The sequence below is a fragment of the Chaetodon trifascialis genome, chromosome 20, assembly GCF_039877785.1.
Source record: "Chaetodon trifascialis isolate fChaTrf1 chromosome 20, fChaTrf1.hap1, whole genome shotgun sequence".
Lineage (NCBI taxonomy): Eukaryota > Metazoa > Chordata > Actinopteri > Chaetodontiformes > Chaetodontidae > Chaetodon > Chaetodon trifascialis.
The window spans coordinates 20,343,086-20,362,773 of NC_092075.1; the positions used below are offsets into that span (position 1 = coordinate 20,343,086).

Sequence of the window (19,688 nt, forward strand, 5' to 3'; positions counted from 1 at the left end):
GCAGCCATAAAGCATATGAGTAGCCTGGATAACCATGCAACAATTAATGTCCATCGATAAAAGCTAAACACAGCACAAACCTCATAAACATACACGTACAGAGGTGGGATGAAGATGAAGAAGTGTGCTTGTCCAGTCAGAATATTCAGTTTCAGTCTGTATTCTCAGGTTTCATTTAATTTGCTCAATCTTCCATTCTCTATTCTTAAATTCCATCCTCTATGCTCAGACCTTCATCAGATGTTTCTATTGCTGTCCATATCCTCAGTTTGTTGTAGAGCTTGAATGAATTATTTTTTTAATAGCATGCCATAGAAGTTGCATTTCCGATGTTGCAGTCACACGTGGGCTGATATTTATTGTGACACACTGGTTTTGCTGCAAGAGTACTATTTTCAGTAACTATGTTATTTGTGTAATAAAGTGTCTGCAAAGCATCACAGTGTCATGGAGGTTGTGGAATTAGACCAGTCAGTTGGATGACTCATGATTTATTTATTTATGCCTGTGGCATCAGTCTGTAAAGTGTCTTTATTAGAATGAGCCTTGAGAGTTCCTGACACTCTCAGTCAGTCAGTCAGTACATTGACTGTACGGCTATTCAGTGGTCAGTATGCTTCTGTCTGACATTGGATCATTTGACAGGTTCTATTACTGTCACTTTTCCTGTGAACAGCTGAGTGCAACAATATGAATGCCTTCCTTAAATGGCCAGTTAAGGCTGGTTCCAAAAGCCAGGAAATCCCCATAGACCCCATATTAAAATGCCCAACTTATTTAATGACATCTGCACAGAGTGAATTTTTATGTAATCCACTAGTTTATATTAAGGCTTAAAGTTATGCATAATTATGGACACGGCTGCTATGAGTGACAGCTAGCCGCTAGGTTTCAGCAACCATTTGGCCTGTCTCAGCTCCGCTCCTCCAGTAAAAAAAAACTCAGGCTCGTCAGGTAAAAAAGTCAAGCCAGGCTCAACTTTTGCTGCAGTGCAACATCATCCAGCAAAGGTACTGCTGGGCCAGTCTTATATGACTGCATCTTCCTGGTAGATTGCTTTGGTACGTGAACTTATTTCTTCTGTTAACCTCACAGTAGTTTCTATGATAACTTTCCACAGTTGGAAAATCTTGTCTGTGAGTATTGCAAACCGTTAATCTTTTAAATGTAGTAATCTGTTACTCCTCTTGCTGAATTATGTTCAATCTCACTAGTCTCACTGGAGGCTACCTTCAACAACACACTCCTCCATTATGCAGGGCTCTATTTAAAGTATTGCAACACAAATAGGAAAATATATGACAGTGAACTGGAATCTTTTTCCAAAGCTGCAGAGGAGTATTTTAGCAGAAAGAGGGTCTTTTCATAATATTTGGCCATCCATGCAGTAGAAAGACACATTTTTGAAGTTGGTGCTACATGACCAGAGAAAGCAGAGAAAAGGGCTGACTGGTGACATACTGTGAGTTGGCCAGTGCTTGGTTTTGGCTCATCTGGTTTAAAGCAATGATGGCCTGGACACAAACTATCTGCAAAGTGTATTATTAACCTGAACTTTGCTCACAGGTCAAGAGCAGGTTGGATATTGACATCAGACAGGAGGAGACTGTTATGGTAATTATGGCATTGGCCCCTAGGTAAATCTGAGTGCATGGCAACCTTGAGATAGGATTTTATCAATATATAAAAGATCAGCTATGACACTGTTGTTATTTAAAGAAATACAGGAAACTCAACTCAGCTTTAGTTATATAGCACTTCACACACAACACAGTTGATCTATAATGCTTTACAACACACACATACACACACACAGTAAAACAAAAACAAGGAAGCAAACACAAGAGAAGAAAAATCAGAAGGATGATAGTAATACTATGACTGCTACTACTAATTGTAAATAATAATAATACTTATTATTATTATTATTATTATTATTATTATTATTATTATTATTATTATTATTATTATTATTATTATTATTATTATTATAGGAAAGGCACATGGTCACAGCTCATGAGGTCTACAGAGACTTCAGGGGAAAATGTGTTTTCAGATGACTCAGCTGGCAGCCAGTGTAGGAGGCAGGTACCGCCTTCTTTATTGGCCTTGTTAAAACTCTTCCTGCTGCATTTTAAACTTGTTGGAGACATGGTAAACAACACTGAGTGATACTAAGATACAATGAATTACAATAGTCAAGGCAGGGGGATATGAAGGCATGGATGACTTTCTGTGAGTCTGCAGTCAATGCAGATCTGCATGAAGCTTAATATTACTACCCTGTTGATTTGCTTGTCAAACTTCAATCCTGAATCAAATATGACTGCAAGAGTTTTTATACATGATTTCACTGAGGGGTCCAGTGGGCCAAGATGGGGAGGAATGGTGTAGGTCAAATGCTGTGGTCCAAATCCAAAAAACTTGTGTTTTATTGTCATTGTGCTGAAGAAGGTTTGCAGCCATCCAGGATTTGATGTTGTGAAGACAGTTTTTTGTTATTTGTTGTAGTTATTAGGCTCTATGGGGGTAGATCTGTGTGTCATCAATATAATAGTGAATTGTTTTTTGGTAGAAGCAAATAGATAGAGAAGAGGATTGGCTCAAGTTCGGAACCTTGGAGAACACCACAGGAGATGGGGCCTGGGGAAGAAGATGATAGAGACACTGAAAGAAGAAACCAGTTTAAGGCAGAACCAGAGACCCCGACCCATTTGTTTCATGTGTGAATGGGAATAGACTGATCTACAGTGTTAAAAGCTGCAGTTAAATCTAGGAGGAAGAGGACAGAACAGTTGTCTAAGTCAACAGCTCGAAGGAGGTCATGAGTGAATTCAGTAATGCAGATTTCAATGCTTTTATAATAAAGGGGAATTTGTAGATTAGTCTGTGATTATTGAGGACTGAAGGATCTGGATTCTGTACTGTAAAACTGGCAAAAACAACTGCATGTTTGAAAGACTGGGGAACATGGCTGGTTTCCAGGGACCTATTGATAACTGGAACAATGCCTGGACTAATGGTGCCAGTAACTTCTTTGAAGAGTTTACTTGGAATAAAGCCGAGAGAACAGGTTGAGGTCTTCATGGAAGAGATAATATGATGAAGTTCTGGTAAAGTGATTGAGGGAAGTGAAGGGAATTTGGAGAGCATATTTATCAGATATTGCTTTTGTTAATCATATCAGAGTATTGAAAAGTATTGAGCCCTGGCATCTTTGACGCCCAGCTGGGATTTATCCAGTGGATCCCTCAGAATTTGAAATGAGATCTGCAATTTCTCCTGCTTCCCTTCTGCATGATCTCCTTATTTCTGTAGTATTGTTAATAAGCCACAGTGAGCCAAATGCTTATGTTTTCTAGTTGGGACCAGTGCGACAGACAGGGTGGCCCCAACGTTATTATTAGAATGACAAAATCTGACAGAGGAGATGATAAAATCAATATTTGGCTTACGAGGTCTCTGTACCAGGAAGCAGAAGACAGGCAGGGTGCCATCTATCACAAAAGCCAAAAATTAAAAAGATGAAAAAGGGCCCATCGAGATAATGGAGCACTTCAGGGTATTTTTCTACAGCAACCCCACCACCGAGTGTGTGTAGCCTGGGGTGATGAGAGTGAGAGTAGCCTGAAGGAGTGGCTTCACTGAGAGGGGATGAAGTGAGTTATCTGATCAGTCGATGATGAAGAAGACGTTTAGATACGTTTAGATACATTAGATATAAACTAATGTCTTGACAGACAAATGATTTGTTTGTTTGAAAGCTGAAACGAGACACTTAGCGGACAAAAATTCGGTGTGTGTTTGACAGATTATGATGTGATTTACAGGTAGAGCAGCCAAATGTGGATGTCACAGTCTATGTCCCATGAGTGCTAGGGGATGAATTTGGCCGGACTGAAACCACTTATCTCCTTGATATCCACCTAAACCAGATAAAGACTCAGCCTGATGGGAAGCTACCAGCTCTTAGCATGCTTCACTGTGACTGCAAGGTTCTGATGAGACTCATCATGATGCATGCATGCATGGTGCTTCCTCTATCCCCATGACAACTGCAAGGAGATGAGGAGGGAGAGACCACACCTGGACAAGGGCTAGATCAGTGATTATAAAACCATCAGCTGGGTTAGGGGCTGTGCTCATGTTCATTTCTCCCATTGGAGTGAATAGACTGAGGACCTGCTGCAAGCATCCTACAGAAGCGGGCCAGTGGCGCCACCCACATGACACAGATACAGGAAATGGTTTAAGTGCACCGTCTTGTTTCTGAGCTGGCTCTGCTGGTAGCGCTCCTGTCCGTGGATGCTCCCCTTGTGCTGTAACTTGGGACCTAAATACTAAGAGGAGCAGCTTAAAACCATTTTAAAGAAATATCTAGATTCGAATCTGTCTTCTTTTTTTTTTATTAAAACACACACACACACACACACACACACACACACACACACACACACACACACAATCAAATCATTGTTATACTTTTCTAGATATCACACCTTCTTACAGAGTTTGACAGGACTGATTATGAACATGGGGATGTAGTGAAGGACTTCCTCTGTCCACGGATCACCAAACATCAGGCTGCCCTCTGCGGGAGATGAATTATCACTCACTGAATAATGGCACTGATGATTGGTTGGTTGCCTGTTGAATGGAATTGTTTTGAGAGAAAGAGACACCATTAATCAACTATGGACTATAAAAACCTACATATTATAAACTAATTAGTGAATGTACACTGTAAATGGTCTTTTACCCTTGCTTTATCTCTGTGTGTCTCTCTCCTTCTTTGTGTGGTGTTTTAAGTTTTGTACTGTCTTTTCTGTTCTGTGCTACACTGGAGGAATAGGAATATAAACTAAAAAAATTAAATGGACAAAAACTTGGGGTGCCCCTATAGCTCAGCTAGTAGGGTGTGCGCCCATGTATTGAGGCTATCGGTCCTCTGCAGTGGCTGCAGGCTCGACATTTCCTGTCATCCCTTCAGCTATCACTGTCATAAAAGCTAAAAGCCCCCCCCCCCCCCCCCCCAAAAAAACCAGACAAAAAATTGTGGACAGTAGGAAGCTCCAGAGAACTCTCAAAAAATAATAATAAAAACTATATAAAATTATAAACATTTTAGCTGAAATGGTTATGATCAATAGTAATCAACATTTTAGCTGCTGGAGAGAGGAGGGTACCACTGTTTCATGTCTTTAAAAGGATGCCTAAATAACCAAAGAAATTAAGTTAAATACAATACACAATATTATTTGTATTGAATGAATGAATGAATGAATGAATGAATGAATGAATGAATGAAATTATTTATTTAAGTGTCGTGCACTCATGGTGCCCAGCCCTCATGGGCTTATAAGACACTAAACATGACAAACAGCATTGCATAGTGTGTAAACAGATAAACACAACAACAACAACAACAACAACAACAACAACAAATAAACAAAAATAAAGAAAAACATACAAACACTTGTACCTGCACATATGGGCTACATACTGTATATATTACTAAATTCAAATCAAATGTACAGCACATTTTTTCTCTTTTCCACGCTTTACAAAGTTAGCTGTATGAAAAACTATTCTAAAACATAATTCAAGTTTTTCAAAATCATCCAAGTAAAAGAAACCATTGTATAACAAACTCATTTTTTTCCAAAAATACATGTCTAAGTTCATCGTACAGAGAACAAAAGAACATAAAATGAATCTCATTTTCAATCTGTTCTAAATCACAGAGCAGGCACAGTCTCTGTTCCTCAGGCACACCCTGAACCTGCCCGTCTCTGTGGCCAGAGGTAAAGTGCCGCAGCGTAGCTGCGCGCAGAGGGATCTTTGGATTTTGGAAATATTTTGTTCAGCATATTGTATTTCTCCTTTTTATGTATGCCTTTACTGTGTCATATTTATATGAACAACATTTGTTTGAAAGACAATTATTTAGCTTTTTGTCTTTATTAACTGAATGACTACTTTTTCATTTTGAAATTTCAAACTGTTGACATTCAATCACAAATGTAAGCTCCGCTCATATCCCCGTCCCCCAGTCGGTGTTTGGACAGTTGATTGTTTTTCATTCTGACATGGTCAGTGCCTCTCCATCTCAAAAAAGTAAAAGGGCCCTTGCACCCCATCAGGCAAACTAGTTACAGTGCAGTGTATTCAGTGGTCTGTGCTTCCCTCTGCTGGACAACGCCTCTTCACTTTGTTTTCTGTGTTGTTATTTCATTTTAATGTGGCACTCACTTAGTTTATTCGTTTTTCCTTAGTCATGTTTAACCATCCATACAGGGGAACCATAGAGATAGTTAAATTGCTTTAAGGTTACATGAAATGGCATCATTACAAGTAATCTTTTAAAACTGAATATTGGATTTTAAGGTAAAACCATGAGTTGTTACAACTTGAGGGGGGCTTAGTTTCGTAGCTCTGAATATAAATGAGTATGAATGAATGAGTCTTGAAACATTAATTAGGAGCTTCTGTGGTTTTTTGTGAATGCCTATCAAGAGAAAATGCAGTAAACTCTGGTAAATGTAACATCCAGCCATTAAAATGTACTGATAATCATTATTCCAGCGTCAGAAAAATACAGCCATGTCATTGAAAATAAAACTAAAAAGATTCTTTAATGAAAGTCTGCAGTACATCATAACAAAATTAATAACTTCACAAGAACAAAGATCTGCACTTTAATTCATGTGATCAGTGACAGAAACTCCATAACATTTACTTTTAGTGACTTAGTTGTTTTCATGTTTCATTTCATAGATGTACTGTTACATTTCCCGTCAGTTGGGTTTAGTGCAGTTAGTGGAGCTGCCATGATTCATCCATTAATTGATGAATCGAAAATTTATTGGACATTATTTTGATAATTGAATAATTGTTTTAGGAATTTGTAGCAGAGGTGGTGGTTCAAGACTGGGTCAGCCATTATCATCAGTGTGCTGTACCCTACTGCCTGCACCCATGGTCACTGCACTGTTTAATGTGTTCAGTACTACATGATACATACTGTTGCACATATATCTTACATATCTTTGTTACTATGTCTTAGTCTTTTTTATTTCTATTTATTTTATTCCTTATTTATTCCTTAGTTATCTATCTATCTATTGGATTCTACCTCAATTGTCCTCATTTGCTGGTGGAAAATGGGTCCTGAATAAACGAGGTTCACATGACATCGCCAGTGGCTCATGAGATTAAACGTAATAAGCTGCTTTACGTTGAGAATAGAAACAATAAGAAGTGGAGCAGTCTGAGACTCACAGAGAATGTAAACAGTGCGGAAAAGCAGCAGCTGCTCACAGACTGTGTGTCTGTCCTGCCTTCTTCATACCTGACTCTTTAAAGGTTTGATAGCACCCATCAGCACTGGACACCAAAAGGTAAATCAGCTGTTTATTTGGGTTTCTGAAGGCATGAGCAAAATATCATCCACTTGGTCAATATGACACGTGGAGATCCATGTTTTTTAGCATGAATTCCAGTAACGTAGTAACTTACCAGGACTTTCTGATTTGTAAATTATTCAGAAAGCTTCTGATTTACTCTGTTTACAGCTTTGTTAAATTCAAATGTGTAATGTGCATTTCTCTTGTGATTTGAAAACTGTCATTTCATCATAAAATGTATCCATCTAAATTTTATAAATATTGCTGTAATTATTTGACATGAAGATATTTTTCAGTTTCATCTATTTATAACCACTGTTCATTCAGACTGAATGGATCCTGCAGACTAGCTGCTTAATCAGGGATCTGTTCCATCTGCAGGTGTTTGAAGGACATGCCAACACAGCACGGCAATTCAGCTTTGAGCACAATGTGTCTGTATATGTATACCTTTAAATAACTTTCTCTGCTTCTTTTTGATCAGTGCTGCTGAAATGCAGAGATAGAAGATGAGTGCCAAGCAAACTGACTCTTATTCTGGTTGATCTGAAGCACAGACGGTAAGTTTTCCTCCTTCCTTCATGTTCCCTTCTTTCATTCACTGCAAAGGGAGGTCACACAAAATTCCCTCAGTGTGCAGTCTGGAAAATGTATGTTGAGGTTTACATTGAAAATATAAAGTTAAAGTTGATGCTGGTGCTGTCTTTGACTTGTCTTGCGCAGTTCATGTGAGGCTGTTGTGGATTTAAGAATGAGCAAGAGGGGCAGGAGGAGGAACAGCAAGAGGAGGAAGAGCTCCAGCAGCAGTAAACGTGAGTTGGAGCTTTGGGTAGAGGGGAGGGTGAAGTGAGGTTAATCTTGTGCTTAGCTGAGTCACATTTTTCCCACACCCGCACTAAGTCTGCCTATATTTGGATTTCATCAGCATGGGCATAAATGACAGGTACAGGTGGGAACGGCCCAACCCCATGATAGATTGACATAGATCATCTCATGGTATCTCTAGTCCTGTCTCCAAACTCTAGTCTGAGTCCAAATATAGATGGAATTTCAAAACCTTCAAATCTAAATCCCTAAATAAGATAGAACTGATCATGATCATGATTTCAATATATGTAACATATAAGGTTTGTTGTTTTTGACTTTCAGAGAGCATTTCACCATACATCTTTCACAAGCAGAACAAAAGCAACAGCATCAGCTACAAAGATGATTTTGTTGAAAAGGGTGAAACAGACTGCCTGCGAAAGGAAAATGCTCTGTCAGGATCTGAAGATGAGGACAAATACAACAATGCTCCACCCAAGGAGAAAAAATTTAAACAAGATCATCAAGTGAATTCATTTCCACACCAAAGGAGTGTTTATATGAAAACCACAGAGGACAAAGAGAAAGGAGTGAAGATAGTGACGTCGGTGTCTGTCAATGACATGGAGGATTCATCCCCGAAGATCATGTTTCAGCAGTCACACGAGTCCTTATCCGAAAACCCAACCCACTCATCAACACCAGTGACTAACATCATGAAAATTAACTGCTCTGGATCACATATGAAACTTGAAATTCAAGAAATTCTGCACCTCAATACTTCAGGCATCAAGACCACGTTTGTCTTCATGAACAAGGGGGACAGTGCTGAGACGTTCTGTAACAGCAAATGTGAGAAGACGTGGATTCCAAACAATGAGTCACCTGAACGGCTGTCACAAAACGTGACCAGTCACAACGCGAACCAAAAGGCAAATTACAGATTTACATTTGGCAGCATGAGTGAACAAACAGAGGCTCGCAGTGATTCCAAATCTGTCAGTCCAACAAACTGCTGCAGTGATCACAAACAACAAATCTCTGCTGACTTTATGTTGGGAAGTCATCCGCTGTTAAATATCCAACCTCAAGGGAAGAGGAAACATTTTCACAATTGCTTCAACACTGATCAGTCCTGGGACATTCCTCCACCCCAGGAGTTTGCAGACATTACATATAACTCCTTAGAGGACCTGACACAGGACCTGGCTTCCTGTAGCATTGGTGCTTGTACGGAATTTCCGACACCTTACACAACCTGTGAAAAAGAATCTAAATGCCCAGTTTCTGTAGAAGCAGAGGAAAGAGCAGATCTGTCACTTTCATTTGATCAGTTATCAGATTCTGACGACTATGAGCCCATGCTCATGAGACCCTCCTTGTCTACCAACAGGTCCAGTTTCACCAAAGACTTCATCAACTATCAGAAGAGAAAGTCTTGGTTTAGAAACAACAGTATTGCCACTGTAGAACACAGAGCATGTCTGCTGCCAAAGAAAAGACGCCAAACGTTTCCTGGGATGTCGGGGCGTCTTGGATTAATGCAAGACGATCTCCTGCTGCCCTGCAGTGAATCTTTTTCCTCTCTGATCATGTGCTCACTTCCACTCCAAACTGAGGGGTCTGGAAATATCCACCAGGGCAATGACAGTTTGTCTGCATTTAGAAAAGGACATTATGATTATTCGCAAAGCAAAGGGAGTTCTAAACCTGTCTCAGAAAGCCGTGATGGAAAGCAATCATTGCAGCGCTCATTCTATGCAACCAGCTCTGAGGATAATTCTGATGACACGTTCACTGTCACTGAACAGTGTCCAAGACAAAGCAGCATCGGATACCATCATAAGGATCTTCTACAGCAGGACAAACATTTAAAACAGAGTGTTTGTAAGGACATGGAGGGTCTGGACACTGATGACTGCGGATTTAAAGTTGATCAAAGTGAAGTAGCAGATAGTGGATTTGACCAGGAAATGGGGGAAGTAGAATATCACAGCCCAGAGCCCCTTACAGAGGAGCTCAGTCGAAGAGCCCTCGCTATACATGTCATCCCTCCATCCTGCAGTGGCTCAGAGGAACAAATGCTGCAGAGCCATCCTGGAAAATTCATCCAAAATAGTCAGGTCCAAAGAGTAAGCCAAGAGGACTTAGTCTCAGTTCTACGCAAAAATAGTAAGTCCTCAGTCATGACGGCACTCGAGCAAAGAGTCCTGCAGATGGATTCAACATCGTCACTGAGCAGCTGTGTGGAAAAACAGATTAGAACAAAGGGGAACGTTCATTCATTCAACACGAATGAAGTTTCAGAAGAGAGTCAATCTGAACCCTTTGGTGCAAGCCCTCCAATGTCACTGATGATGGAGACAAATGGTCTGCACACAGAAGGAAGTGGAATAGAGGATTTGGACAAACCTGCAGTCACTGCATCATGTCCTGCCAAAGGTTCAACAGACACAGAAATCCACTCAAAAGAGCAGCTCGGTAAAACTGACAAGGCAGATAAACAGCTTGTATCCAGATGTAAGTTACAGTTATGTTTGTGAGATGCTTTCAAAAATGGAACTACTGAATATTTGTACAAATTTGACTGTTTTTCATCATTTCCAGCTTCCTTAGATACCAAAGAGCATCTGAGGCCTGTGGTTCATAAAGACCCAGACAGCAGTAACTCTGACCACTGGGCTAAGAGGCGGAAGCTCTTCAAGGAGAGCAAGCAGTGGAGCTCTGCTGGAGGAAGCTCAATTACCAGTGACATCACAGAGGAATCAGGTAACTTTAGGGCTGAGGCATATCATATCATCACTACACATTTGTTCAAATGTATCAGTGCCTCAGTTTGAAGGGCAAGTACAGAAAGTAACATTAAACTGTGACTTAGTACTCAGCACTGATTTCTAGTGGATGCTACCACCTGCTTGGGCAATGAGCTCATTCATTTTTCATCTGTGGTGGATACAAGGTGATCATTCACACAGCATGCGATAACAAAAAATAAAATAGAATAAAATAAATGAAGAAGAAGATGAAGAAGAAGAAGAAACTTTTTTGTGTAGCACCTTTCATACAACAAATACAGCTCAATGTGCTTTACAACGGAGAAATCACCTGTAACAAGTGCTTGAAATAAAAACATAAAAACAGTGAATGAAATTGTTTTGATGGTCACTAAGACCATTGCAGTTGGCCTACTTGATCTTTTGCATTACGACATTAGATTAAGACTAATCTATCAATAGAAAATCATTTCGCTCTGGCCCAATGCTTCATCTGCTTTCTTGTCTCATGTTCTAGGAAGGAAGTTGACATAAATAATAAATAAAGCAGAAATCAGCTGAGGAGGCTGAATGCAGAATTTACAGATCTACATTTTATGTAGTGTAATGATAAGAATAACATCATATGCAGATAATTTGACAAAGCATAATTTGAGACTACAGAAAAAAATTTATGGATAATGGTGAGAATGTCTGAGCTTCTACTAAGTAGGCTAACATGAAGAGACTGTGGAGAGGAGGAAAATCATCTCATGTCTACAACAGAACCACCATACAAGAGGATTTTCATGTGTTGTTTTCAGGAATGCAAAAACAAATCAGTGAGTAATTGGGTGACTTACCTCAATACATTTTGTGCACACTGACCTCAGGGTGTCGAGGTGGAGCCTTATGCTGGCTGCACAGAATTCAATCAAGGTTACCATGTAGGACCTGAAATGCAGAATTGGACTTTGATGCACTTTAATCATTTAGTGATGTGCACAGTCAGAGACTGTGGATGGAACATACCCAAGTGATAATGTGTCATTATGCACCTGATACGTACTGCACTGTATCGTGTATTTGTGTATTCTTTGTCTAGTGTCAGAGGACGCCATGGACATGACAGTTATGGACAATGAAGACAGGGGCTTTTACACTGAGACTTTCCACTCTTCAGCATGGATTTACCAAGGAGACGATGCAGGCTCAGAGGCCATTCCTCCCAGCCTCAACACCAGAACTCGAGCTGTCTCAAGTGAGCTAAGTTGGAGTTTGTGATTTAGAAGTTATTCAATGCAGAACTAACACTTGCTTTAAGAAGTGCATACAAAATAATACTGAGTAAACTGATGCATACATATCTTCCTACACTGAATCAAACGTTCCCCTCCTTTTCAGTTCGTGAGAGGACTGTCAAGATCAACAAAGGATCAGGAGAGTATCCTTGGGGCTTTCGAATACAGTTTTCTAAACCCATTGTGGTTACAGAGGTTGACACAAGTAAGTGAACCCCTGACTCATCAAGGTGTTGTTGTCTCTGAGTCACTTAGAGATTTAGTTTTTCTGAGCCACTCCTCTGTAAAATTAGATCAGATGTATTCAGACCTCCATGTCACAGTTTGTCTCCATCGTACTGCATTGTTAGCGAACATTATGTACAGTAACAAATGCAGCAATGAAGCAATTGTGAATTCAGTTCAGATTAGTTTTTGGTTCTGCAGTCTCCCTACTTTTTACTCAACTGTCCCACTGAAAGCACACTTTGCATAATATTTAAAACAAATGCAGCACAGTGGTGGGTGTATGCCAGTGTGAGGTGGGAGACCTTCAAACAAAAAGCTATCTATGAAAAGAAATCAGGCCAACAATTGTAGATACAGTAATGTAAAGCGAACACTTGTGGGCAGGATATGGGGTAGTAAAGAACATTTTATCCATATCGTATGCCGTTCAGGGCCAACTGGTCATCCCAGCATACATTGGGAAAGAGCTGTGCTGCAGCCTGGGTGGGTCGCCATGTAACCTGACTGACACATGTAAACAGACATATTTATTAACACCAGTGACTCATGTAGAATTTCCAGTTCACCATGTCTGTGGAGTCTGGGAGGAAAGGCACACAGAGACAGATAAGATGTAAACTCCACACGGAGAGGCCCCCTCTCACCCATAGGTTTGAACCCAATGGCTGGATGTTGCCAGGCAACCAGGGGAGACAATATGTTTACTTAGGATTATGTCTGTTTGTCTGTCAGGTTATTCTAATCTGTTTTGGTCAGTGGTGTTTGTGTTTACTCTGTAAGCTATTCTTTTCTTCTGTTGTTTCAGATGGGGCTGCTGAGGAAGCAGGGTTGATGGTGGGAGACTACGTCTTAGCTGTCAATGGGACCGATGTCACCAGCATTCCTCATTCTGAGGCTGCAGATTTAGCCAGGCAAGGTACGCTGTGTCCAGGCATGATAATAAGACAAGATAAGATAAGACAGGACAGTGTTGGTCCACTTGTTACAACAGCATGAAGAAAAAAGAGAGTTTGAACAAGCAGAGTAAACAGACGAGAGGCTATGTACATTATATTCAAAAGCATATAAAAACATCTGGCTCACTTTCACAGTGGATTCTGCACGTGAGTAAAATGTGAATAAAATACAGTGTCTGGGTGTAACTAATGATTGTAATTATGCCATGCACTGATGGCCTCGACCCACAGAGCACTCTGAGTCTACCAGAATGCTTGGTTAAGGTTAGGGATACGTAGCAGGTCTGAGATCTATTGAAGGATTTTTAATTATGTTTTCATTCAAGTTGGTGTTTTTGACAATTTTCTGTGTTTGAGTCTAAAATCAAATAATTAAATGGTCGCTAATTGAAACTGAATGTTATTGATATTGTAGGTCCAGATCTTCTAACATTGACCATTGGGTCAGACATTGCTCGTGGTCCTAATACCCCCAGACCAGCATGTCGAGGATATCTTCACAAGCGTACCCAATCTGGTCTGATTAAAGGCTGGAGGAAGAGGTGGTTCATACTCACTCATGACTGCTACCTTTACTACCACAGACACAAACGGGTGAGCAGGGAGCAGTTGTCTTCATTATGTATCGTATTTTCCGCAAAATTAAACAAGAAGTGTCTGTTTGACATTATTCCCTGTTCATTACAGGATGAGGGCAAGAGGAGGGCTTTGTCAGCAGTGAAGCTGGAGGGGGCTGAGGTGGGTCCAGATATTTCCCTGGGAAAACCCTTTGTGTTCAAGTGCCGTCCTCAGGCTGGAAACCGAGTGTACTTCTTCTGTGCCACTTCCAACCAGGAGATGAAAAGGTACAGTACAGAAAAACTTCTTTGTGTATTTTCAATTTGCACAAATAGCTGAATGGAAATTGAATTTTAAAAAAAAAAAAAAAAGCAACAAAAAATAACCCACCAGTAACTGTTTCAAGAACATTTTTATGCTTGGCTAAAGGAAAAGCTGGTATTTTAAATCAAGCCTGAAGGTGCACTTTTGGATGCACATCATGCTTCAGCTGTATCCTTGTGATTTTAGGTGGCTGGAAGCTATGGAGAAAGCTATTCATCCCATCACACAGGTGACATTTCAACCTGTATTCTTACTTATGTAGACAGTAGCAGACACTATGTTATTATCACACCTCCAGTTGTTCATTCTGTGTATAAAGTCTACTATCAGCATTACTTGTCCTTATACCTGCACTATACTGTGTATTTATACTTATACCTGCAACTGCCTACTGTAACAGCTCCATGTGCTTATACTGTAGAAAAAGAACTGTATTCATTTCACAATGTACATATGGTACATTTTTTTGTGTATTTATATGTCTCTATATATATGTACATTATTCTAAACTTTTCTTGTTTTTTTGCACTACTAGTTAGATGTTAAAGTGCATGTCATTGTCGTAGTACTTGCATTCTTAAAAATGCATATAGCTTTGACTGAAATATTTATCGCAGAGGTGGATTAGAAAGAACGTGTCAGGCTGTTGCTCACACTGTCTTTCGCCTGTCATATTTAGCCCTCAGGCTAACACTAATCTTCTCAATTACCTCTCGTGTTTCAGAACCACGTGTGGGTGGATGTCACCAGACACAACTCTAATCTGCCCCCGCTGGCTGTGAAAAACCCAGAGTGTCTTGGATTGCTGCATAAAATGGACAGAAACAAGGACGTGTGGGTGCAGCACTACTGCATTCTGAAGGATGGTTGCCTCTCCTTGTACAGCAGTATCCGCGCCACACATGCACATGGTATGGATATATGTTGAGTTTCAAGTGCTGACAAGCAACATGATTGTGGGTGTGCAGAATCAAAAATAAGACTATGAGATTGATGGGCGTTCTGTTTTGATATTTTAACAAGGCAAATCTAATATGACAACCAGCTCCCCTCAATGATCTCTGCACTGAAACTTATGTAGTGTGCCCTGTAATATCAAACATATTTACTGTCTACTCACTGGTTTACTGCAGTGCTTGTTGCTTTTTGTGATATATGTACAGGCACAGTAACAAGTATAAGGAATATGAGGAGGCATTAAAACTGCAGATAAAATTAGAAATTCTGAAGTTGTTATAGCTGGTCAGTAACTGTGTCAGTGTGCTGTTTGATGCTGGGCAGGTAGTGGACGATAGGTTTATCACAGGTTTTCCACCAAGCTGTGTGCAGCTGCTGGAAACAAATGACAGCAGAGTTTGTGCGCCGGAAACTCAAATAATGGATGAAAGGAGGCTGAAATGTTCTGCAGAGCTGAGAGGAACTGCAGAGTTGCTGATAACTCTCTGTGGGATCAGCAACACCCTTCATATTGTACATAGTCATCTGATTCATTGACAATATATAAATGTTGATTACTGCATCTTTAATGATGAATGATGCATTCAAATTTTGTCCAACCAATAGTCCAAAACCTTCATTTTCAATCATAAATGAAAAGCGGCAGATCCTTACATTTAAGAAGCTGGATCCAGGAAATATTTGACACTATTTCTTGAAAAATGACTGAGACGATTATCCTCAATTAGCAAATCAACTGGTGATTAATTTTCTTTCGACTGGCTAATCAATTGATCTGGCAATCATTGCAGCTCTAATCACCTATGCCTCATAGAACTCAGCCATCTTTAATGAAATCCATCAAAAAATAACTCCGATATCAGCACTGAATCCCCAAACACTGAACATTAAGTTGAACATTAAGTTTTGTAAATGTAGAAATATGACAGCTTCACCAGCATTTTTTTTTTTTTTGCTCTATTATATTGTTTATTTGTGACATGTAAAACATGTTCTATGTAAAAAGATCTTTATAATATTACTGAGTGCACCTGCTATACACCTGTATCACATCAACCTTTATCACATCTTTTTCCTCACCTGTTTTTATCTGACCACTATTTTCTCTCAGCCAAGTCTTCACCAAACTTCCATAATGATGAGGAAATGATGAGGAAATACTAAAACTCAATAAATTAACTGAAATTAAATGACTGTTTAAGATCAGTAAACATTATCATCTGTGTCTTCAGGTGGAATCTACCTTCAGGGGTACACAGTGCGAGAGCAGCCCTATGGATCAAAGAAATCCACCATAGAGCTGAAACCTCTGTCTGATGAGTTCAAGACTTTCTACTTCTGTGCCGAAAATCCAAATGAGAATAAACGGTGAGGAGCTGGTTCTCATTCGGGAGCTAGTCTACTCCCTTAGTTTTAAGAACTTGTGACAGATGAGCAGACTTGCAAGGTTTTTTCTATGCATTTCCATTTTTCTAACAAAACAAGCCAGTCATGAGCTCATAAGTCATGAGCAGAGGGTCAGTGGTTCCATCTTTGGCCATGGCAGTCCACATATCTACAAGTATCCTTGGGCAAGATACTGACCCCAAATTGCTCCCAATGCTGTGCCATTAGTGTGCGAGTGTGTGTGAATGGTTAATGCTCGTAATGAGGAGGTGGCTTAGCCACCATCATACAATTGTGTGTGTGAATGCAGGCTTGTGTTGTAAAAGTGTTTTGAGTGGTCGTCAGACTGGCACAATATAAATACACTCTATTTACCATTTACTTTGTTGTGGTTCATGATTATTCTTTAATCATTTAATTTATTAATCCACCTCCACAGTGAAGTCCTCTGATACACTGTTTTTCCATTGGCTCAGTATATTCCACTTAAGCCCGCTTTATCTGCACTGTGACGTGCTGAACTATGGTCACACATGTTGCAGGGCCACCAATCCATCATGATCTTGCACTGAAGTGATTGGCTCAAAACATCTTTCTGTGCAGGTGACGAGAGAGAAAGCTCTGTTCACATTTTTTGAGGAAACATTTGCAGTCAACATATTTGCAAAATCACAAAATGTTCACGCTTAACAAATCTGCATTCTCTTTCTCTAGGAATTAAAGCATGGTTGACGTTAGTGTGTTTCTATTTAGGTACTCAAAGTACAAGTTTTTCTGACTTCTCCCAATAAATTTCTGAAAAACAATTGAATTAAAGCCTCAACCTGAGACACTGGCTATACGTCATCTACACAAAAGAAAAAAACTGATTTCTATGAATATCATAAGCTCTTGACGTGGGAAGAGATATAACTGTGGAAGACATTCAGAGCAGATGCTGTCATGTTCTTTCTGATGTCCTTCACAGATGGATCACAGCTATCAAAGCTTCAGTAAAGAAGTGGCTGCCTTTACATCAGGCCCTTCAGGACTACATGAATCGACCACCAGAGGAGACCAGAATGTGAGACTGTACTGGCAGCCGCCTGAATAACCCTGTGGACCACAGGACGGACCTCCTGTTTGCAGATACTGCCCCGTGTTCCCTGTGCTGCCAGTTTGTCATAGAGGATCATTTCACTCAAGAAAAACCTGCTGTTAGTAAGAATTAGGTCACAGTTTGTATTTCCCTCATATGTACAGCTCAAGGGTGAAACGGTAAACTGCAAACGTGTAAATGTAATTGTGAGGGAACAAAAACAAGAACAAAAACTGAAAGTCACTGCTTTTGTTTTGGACTTCATTTCACTTTCAGTTTTCTCACATGGTTGTTTTTTCCCTTTGTCATAATTTTGAAGTCAGGCACATTTTTACATGTATCTACAACCTAAAAACCAAAAATAATGTACCACTGTTTCTTCTTTTCCAGTTGTTTCTTTTACAAGTTCACTCTTTCTGCATTCTTATCTCCTTCAGCAACACCTACTAGCACTTTACCTCAACAGTCAGAAGGTCCTGGACTGTTTGGGACATTTGGATTGTGCCATAAGGCTTTTAAAACAGAAATTCATGAAAGTACTTCTGATGGGTGTGTAAGAGGCTTTACTGTGTTCACTGCGCTGCATGGATTTTAATATGGAACCAAAGAAATTTAGATTCAGAAAATTCCTTAAAATTATTCTCAGATTGAAACTAACAATGACAATATCAAAGATGTGGACAACATGAACTCGTTGACTTATTACCTGTGTTGTCTTTTTGTGTGTTATAGTGTGTTGGGAATTTTCTTTAGAAGGATTTCAGTTTGTGGTATGAAATACTGGCATTTCTATGCTTTTATACTGATTCTATATAACTGTGTTTTTCTGCTACACTGTAAAAACTTTAATGTGCTCTAATGCTTTTGATACTGCTTTTACTCATTGCATAACAGATAGTAATGCATCAGTGTGTTAGCCAAATACATTCTGCAATCAAATCCTGAGTCTTTGTTTGCTGCTTCATCGCCAGAACTGCTAACACAGCAAACAAGAGTGTATGAGCAAAGTAACGTTGATTGAAAGACAAAGTTAAAGATACAATTCACACATAGCCACGTGTGCATTGAGAGGGTTCATTGGTCATTGTGATCATTTGTATTGTTCATACTGGCTGTGAAGAGATCCCTTCCAAACGTGATTCCAGCGTAAGTGATAGTGGACAAAATCTGCAGAACTCTATGCAAACTTGCAATTAACTCTCCAGCAAAAGCTAATCTGACATTTCAGCAGTGAGAGATCAGGTGGGTAGCTTCCAAATAACCATTGTTTAAGTACCAATGTCCCCCTTTGTGTTACTGTCCCTCCATCGCAGCACAACAAGGAAAGAGGAACTTCACTTCAAAAAGACTGTGGGTTAAGGAGACGCCCACTTGATGTGATTAAGCCATAGTGCTGAAGCCTCATACTATATTCAGCTGAACTTCAGGACATGTTTTAGGCCAATACAGACTACAGGTTTAGTCTCCCATTGCTCACATTAGAATTGTGTTAAAAAGTGATCATCAAGAATGATAACAAGGACCAATAATTCTGTTAATGTATACATGAGCATGTTAGTATTTTTTTTAATTACAGACCTGACAATATGGACCTATTCTTCAAGCCAGTGCTTTAAATGTAAAAAGGAGTGTATGGTTTATGGTGTGTCTGCAGAAGAATTTCAGTTCAAGATGTCAGCAATGGTACCATGCTCACCTAAGTGGCCCCTGAAGGTCTGGGGTTCAGGTCCTTGGGGTGACCATTTGTCCATCCAACCATCCATTGTCTATACCCGACTATCCCTTTTTTTGGGTTGCAGGGTGGCTGAAGCCTATCCCAGCTGTCAACGGGCGAGAGGTGGGGTACACCCTCGAATGCTCCAAAAACACCTGTTTGGAACATTCCACAGGTAAACAGGCTCACTGGTAACAGGTGAGAGTATCATGATTGGGTA

At 39.9% G+C, this 19,688-nt stretch overlaps 2 protein-coding genes across 2 annotated transcripts; both read left to right on the forward strand.

The window, feature by feature from the left end:
* Nucleotides 1-7,293: 7,293 nt before the first annotated feature.
* On the forward strand, nt 7,294-10,536 carry LOC139349021 (uncharacterized). Its single transcript, XM_070989465.1, has 5 exons — nt 7,294-7,400; nt 7,891-7,966; nt 8,130-8,218; nt 8,556-10,489; nt 10,528-10,536. The coding sequence occupies exons 3-5, from the start codon at nt 8,158-8,160 to the stop codon at nt 10,534-10,536; spliced, it is 2,004 nt and encodes a 667-aa protein (XP_070845566.1). The 5' UTR covers nt 7,294-7,400; nt 7,891-7,966; nt 8,130-8,157.
* Nucleotides 10,492-18,455, forward strand: LOC139349190 (uncharacterized). Its single transcript, XM_070989770.1, has 11 exons — nt 10,492-10,733; nt 10,821-10,982; nt 12,072-12,227; nt 12,371-12,472; nt 13,301-13,411; nt 13,867-14,045; nt 14,139-14,296; nt 14,520-14,562; nt 15,058-15,244; nt 16,523-16,658; nt 17,644-18,455. Exons 1-11 carry the CDS (start codon nt 10,559-10,561, stop codon nt 17,741-17,743), a joined length of 1,509 nt encoding a protein of 502 aa, XP_070845871.1. The 5' UTR covers nt 10,492-10,558; the 3' UTR covers nt 17,744-18,455.
* Nucleotides 18,456-19,688: the final 1,233 nt, after the last annotated feature.

Bases quoted from the DNA above. Each gene is read 5' to 3' on its own strand.
- LOC139349021 (XM_070989465.1), top strand. From the start codon at position 8,158: ATGAGCAAGAGGGGCAGGAGGAGGAACAGCAAGAGGAGGAAGAGCTCC. The intron at 8,219-8,555 runs GTGAGTTGGAGC...TTTGACTTTCAG, and splicing joins GAGCTCCAGCAGCAGTAAAC to AGAGCATTTCACCATACATC.
- LOC139349190 (XM_070989770.1), top strand. From the start codon at position 10,559: ATGTCACTGATGATGGAGACAAATGGTCTGCACACAGAAGGAAGTGGA. The intron at 10,734-10,820 runs GTAAGTTACAGT...CATCATTTCCAG, and splicing joins TAAACAGCTTGTATCCAGAT to CTTCCTTAGATACCAAAGAG. The intron at 14,046-14,138 runs GTGAGCAGGGAG...TGTTCATTACAG, and splicing joins ACTACCACAGACACAAACGG to GATGAGGGCAAGAGGAGGGC.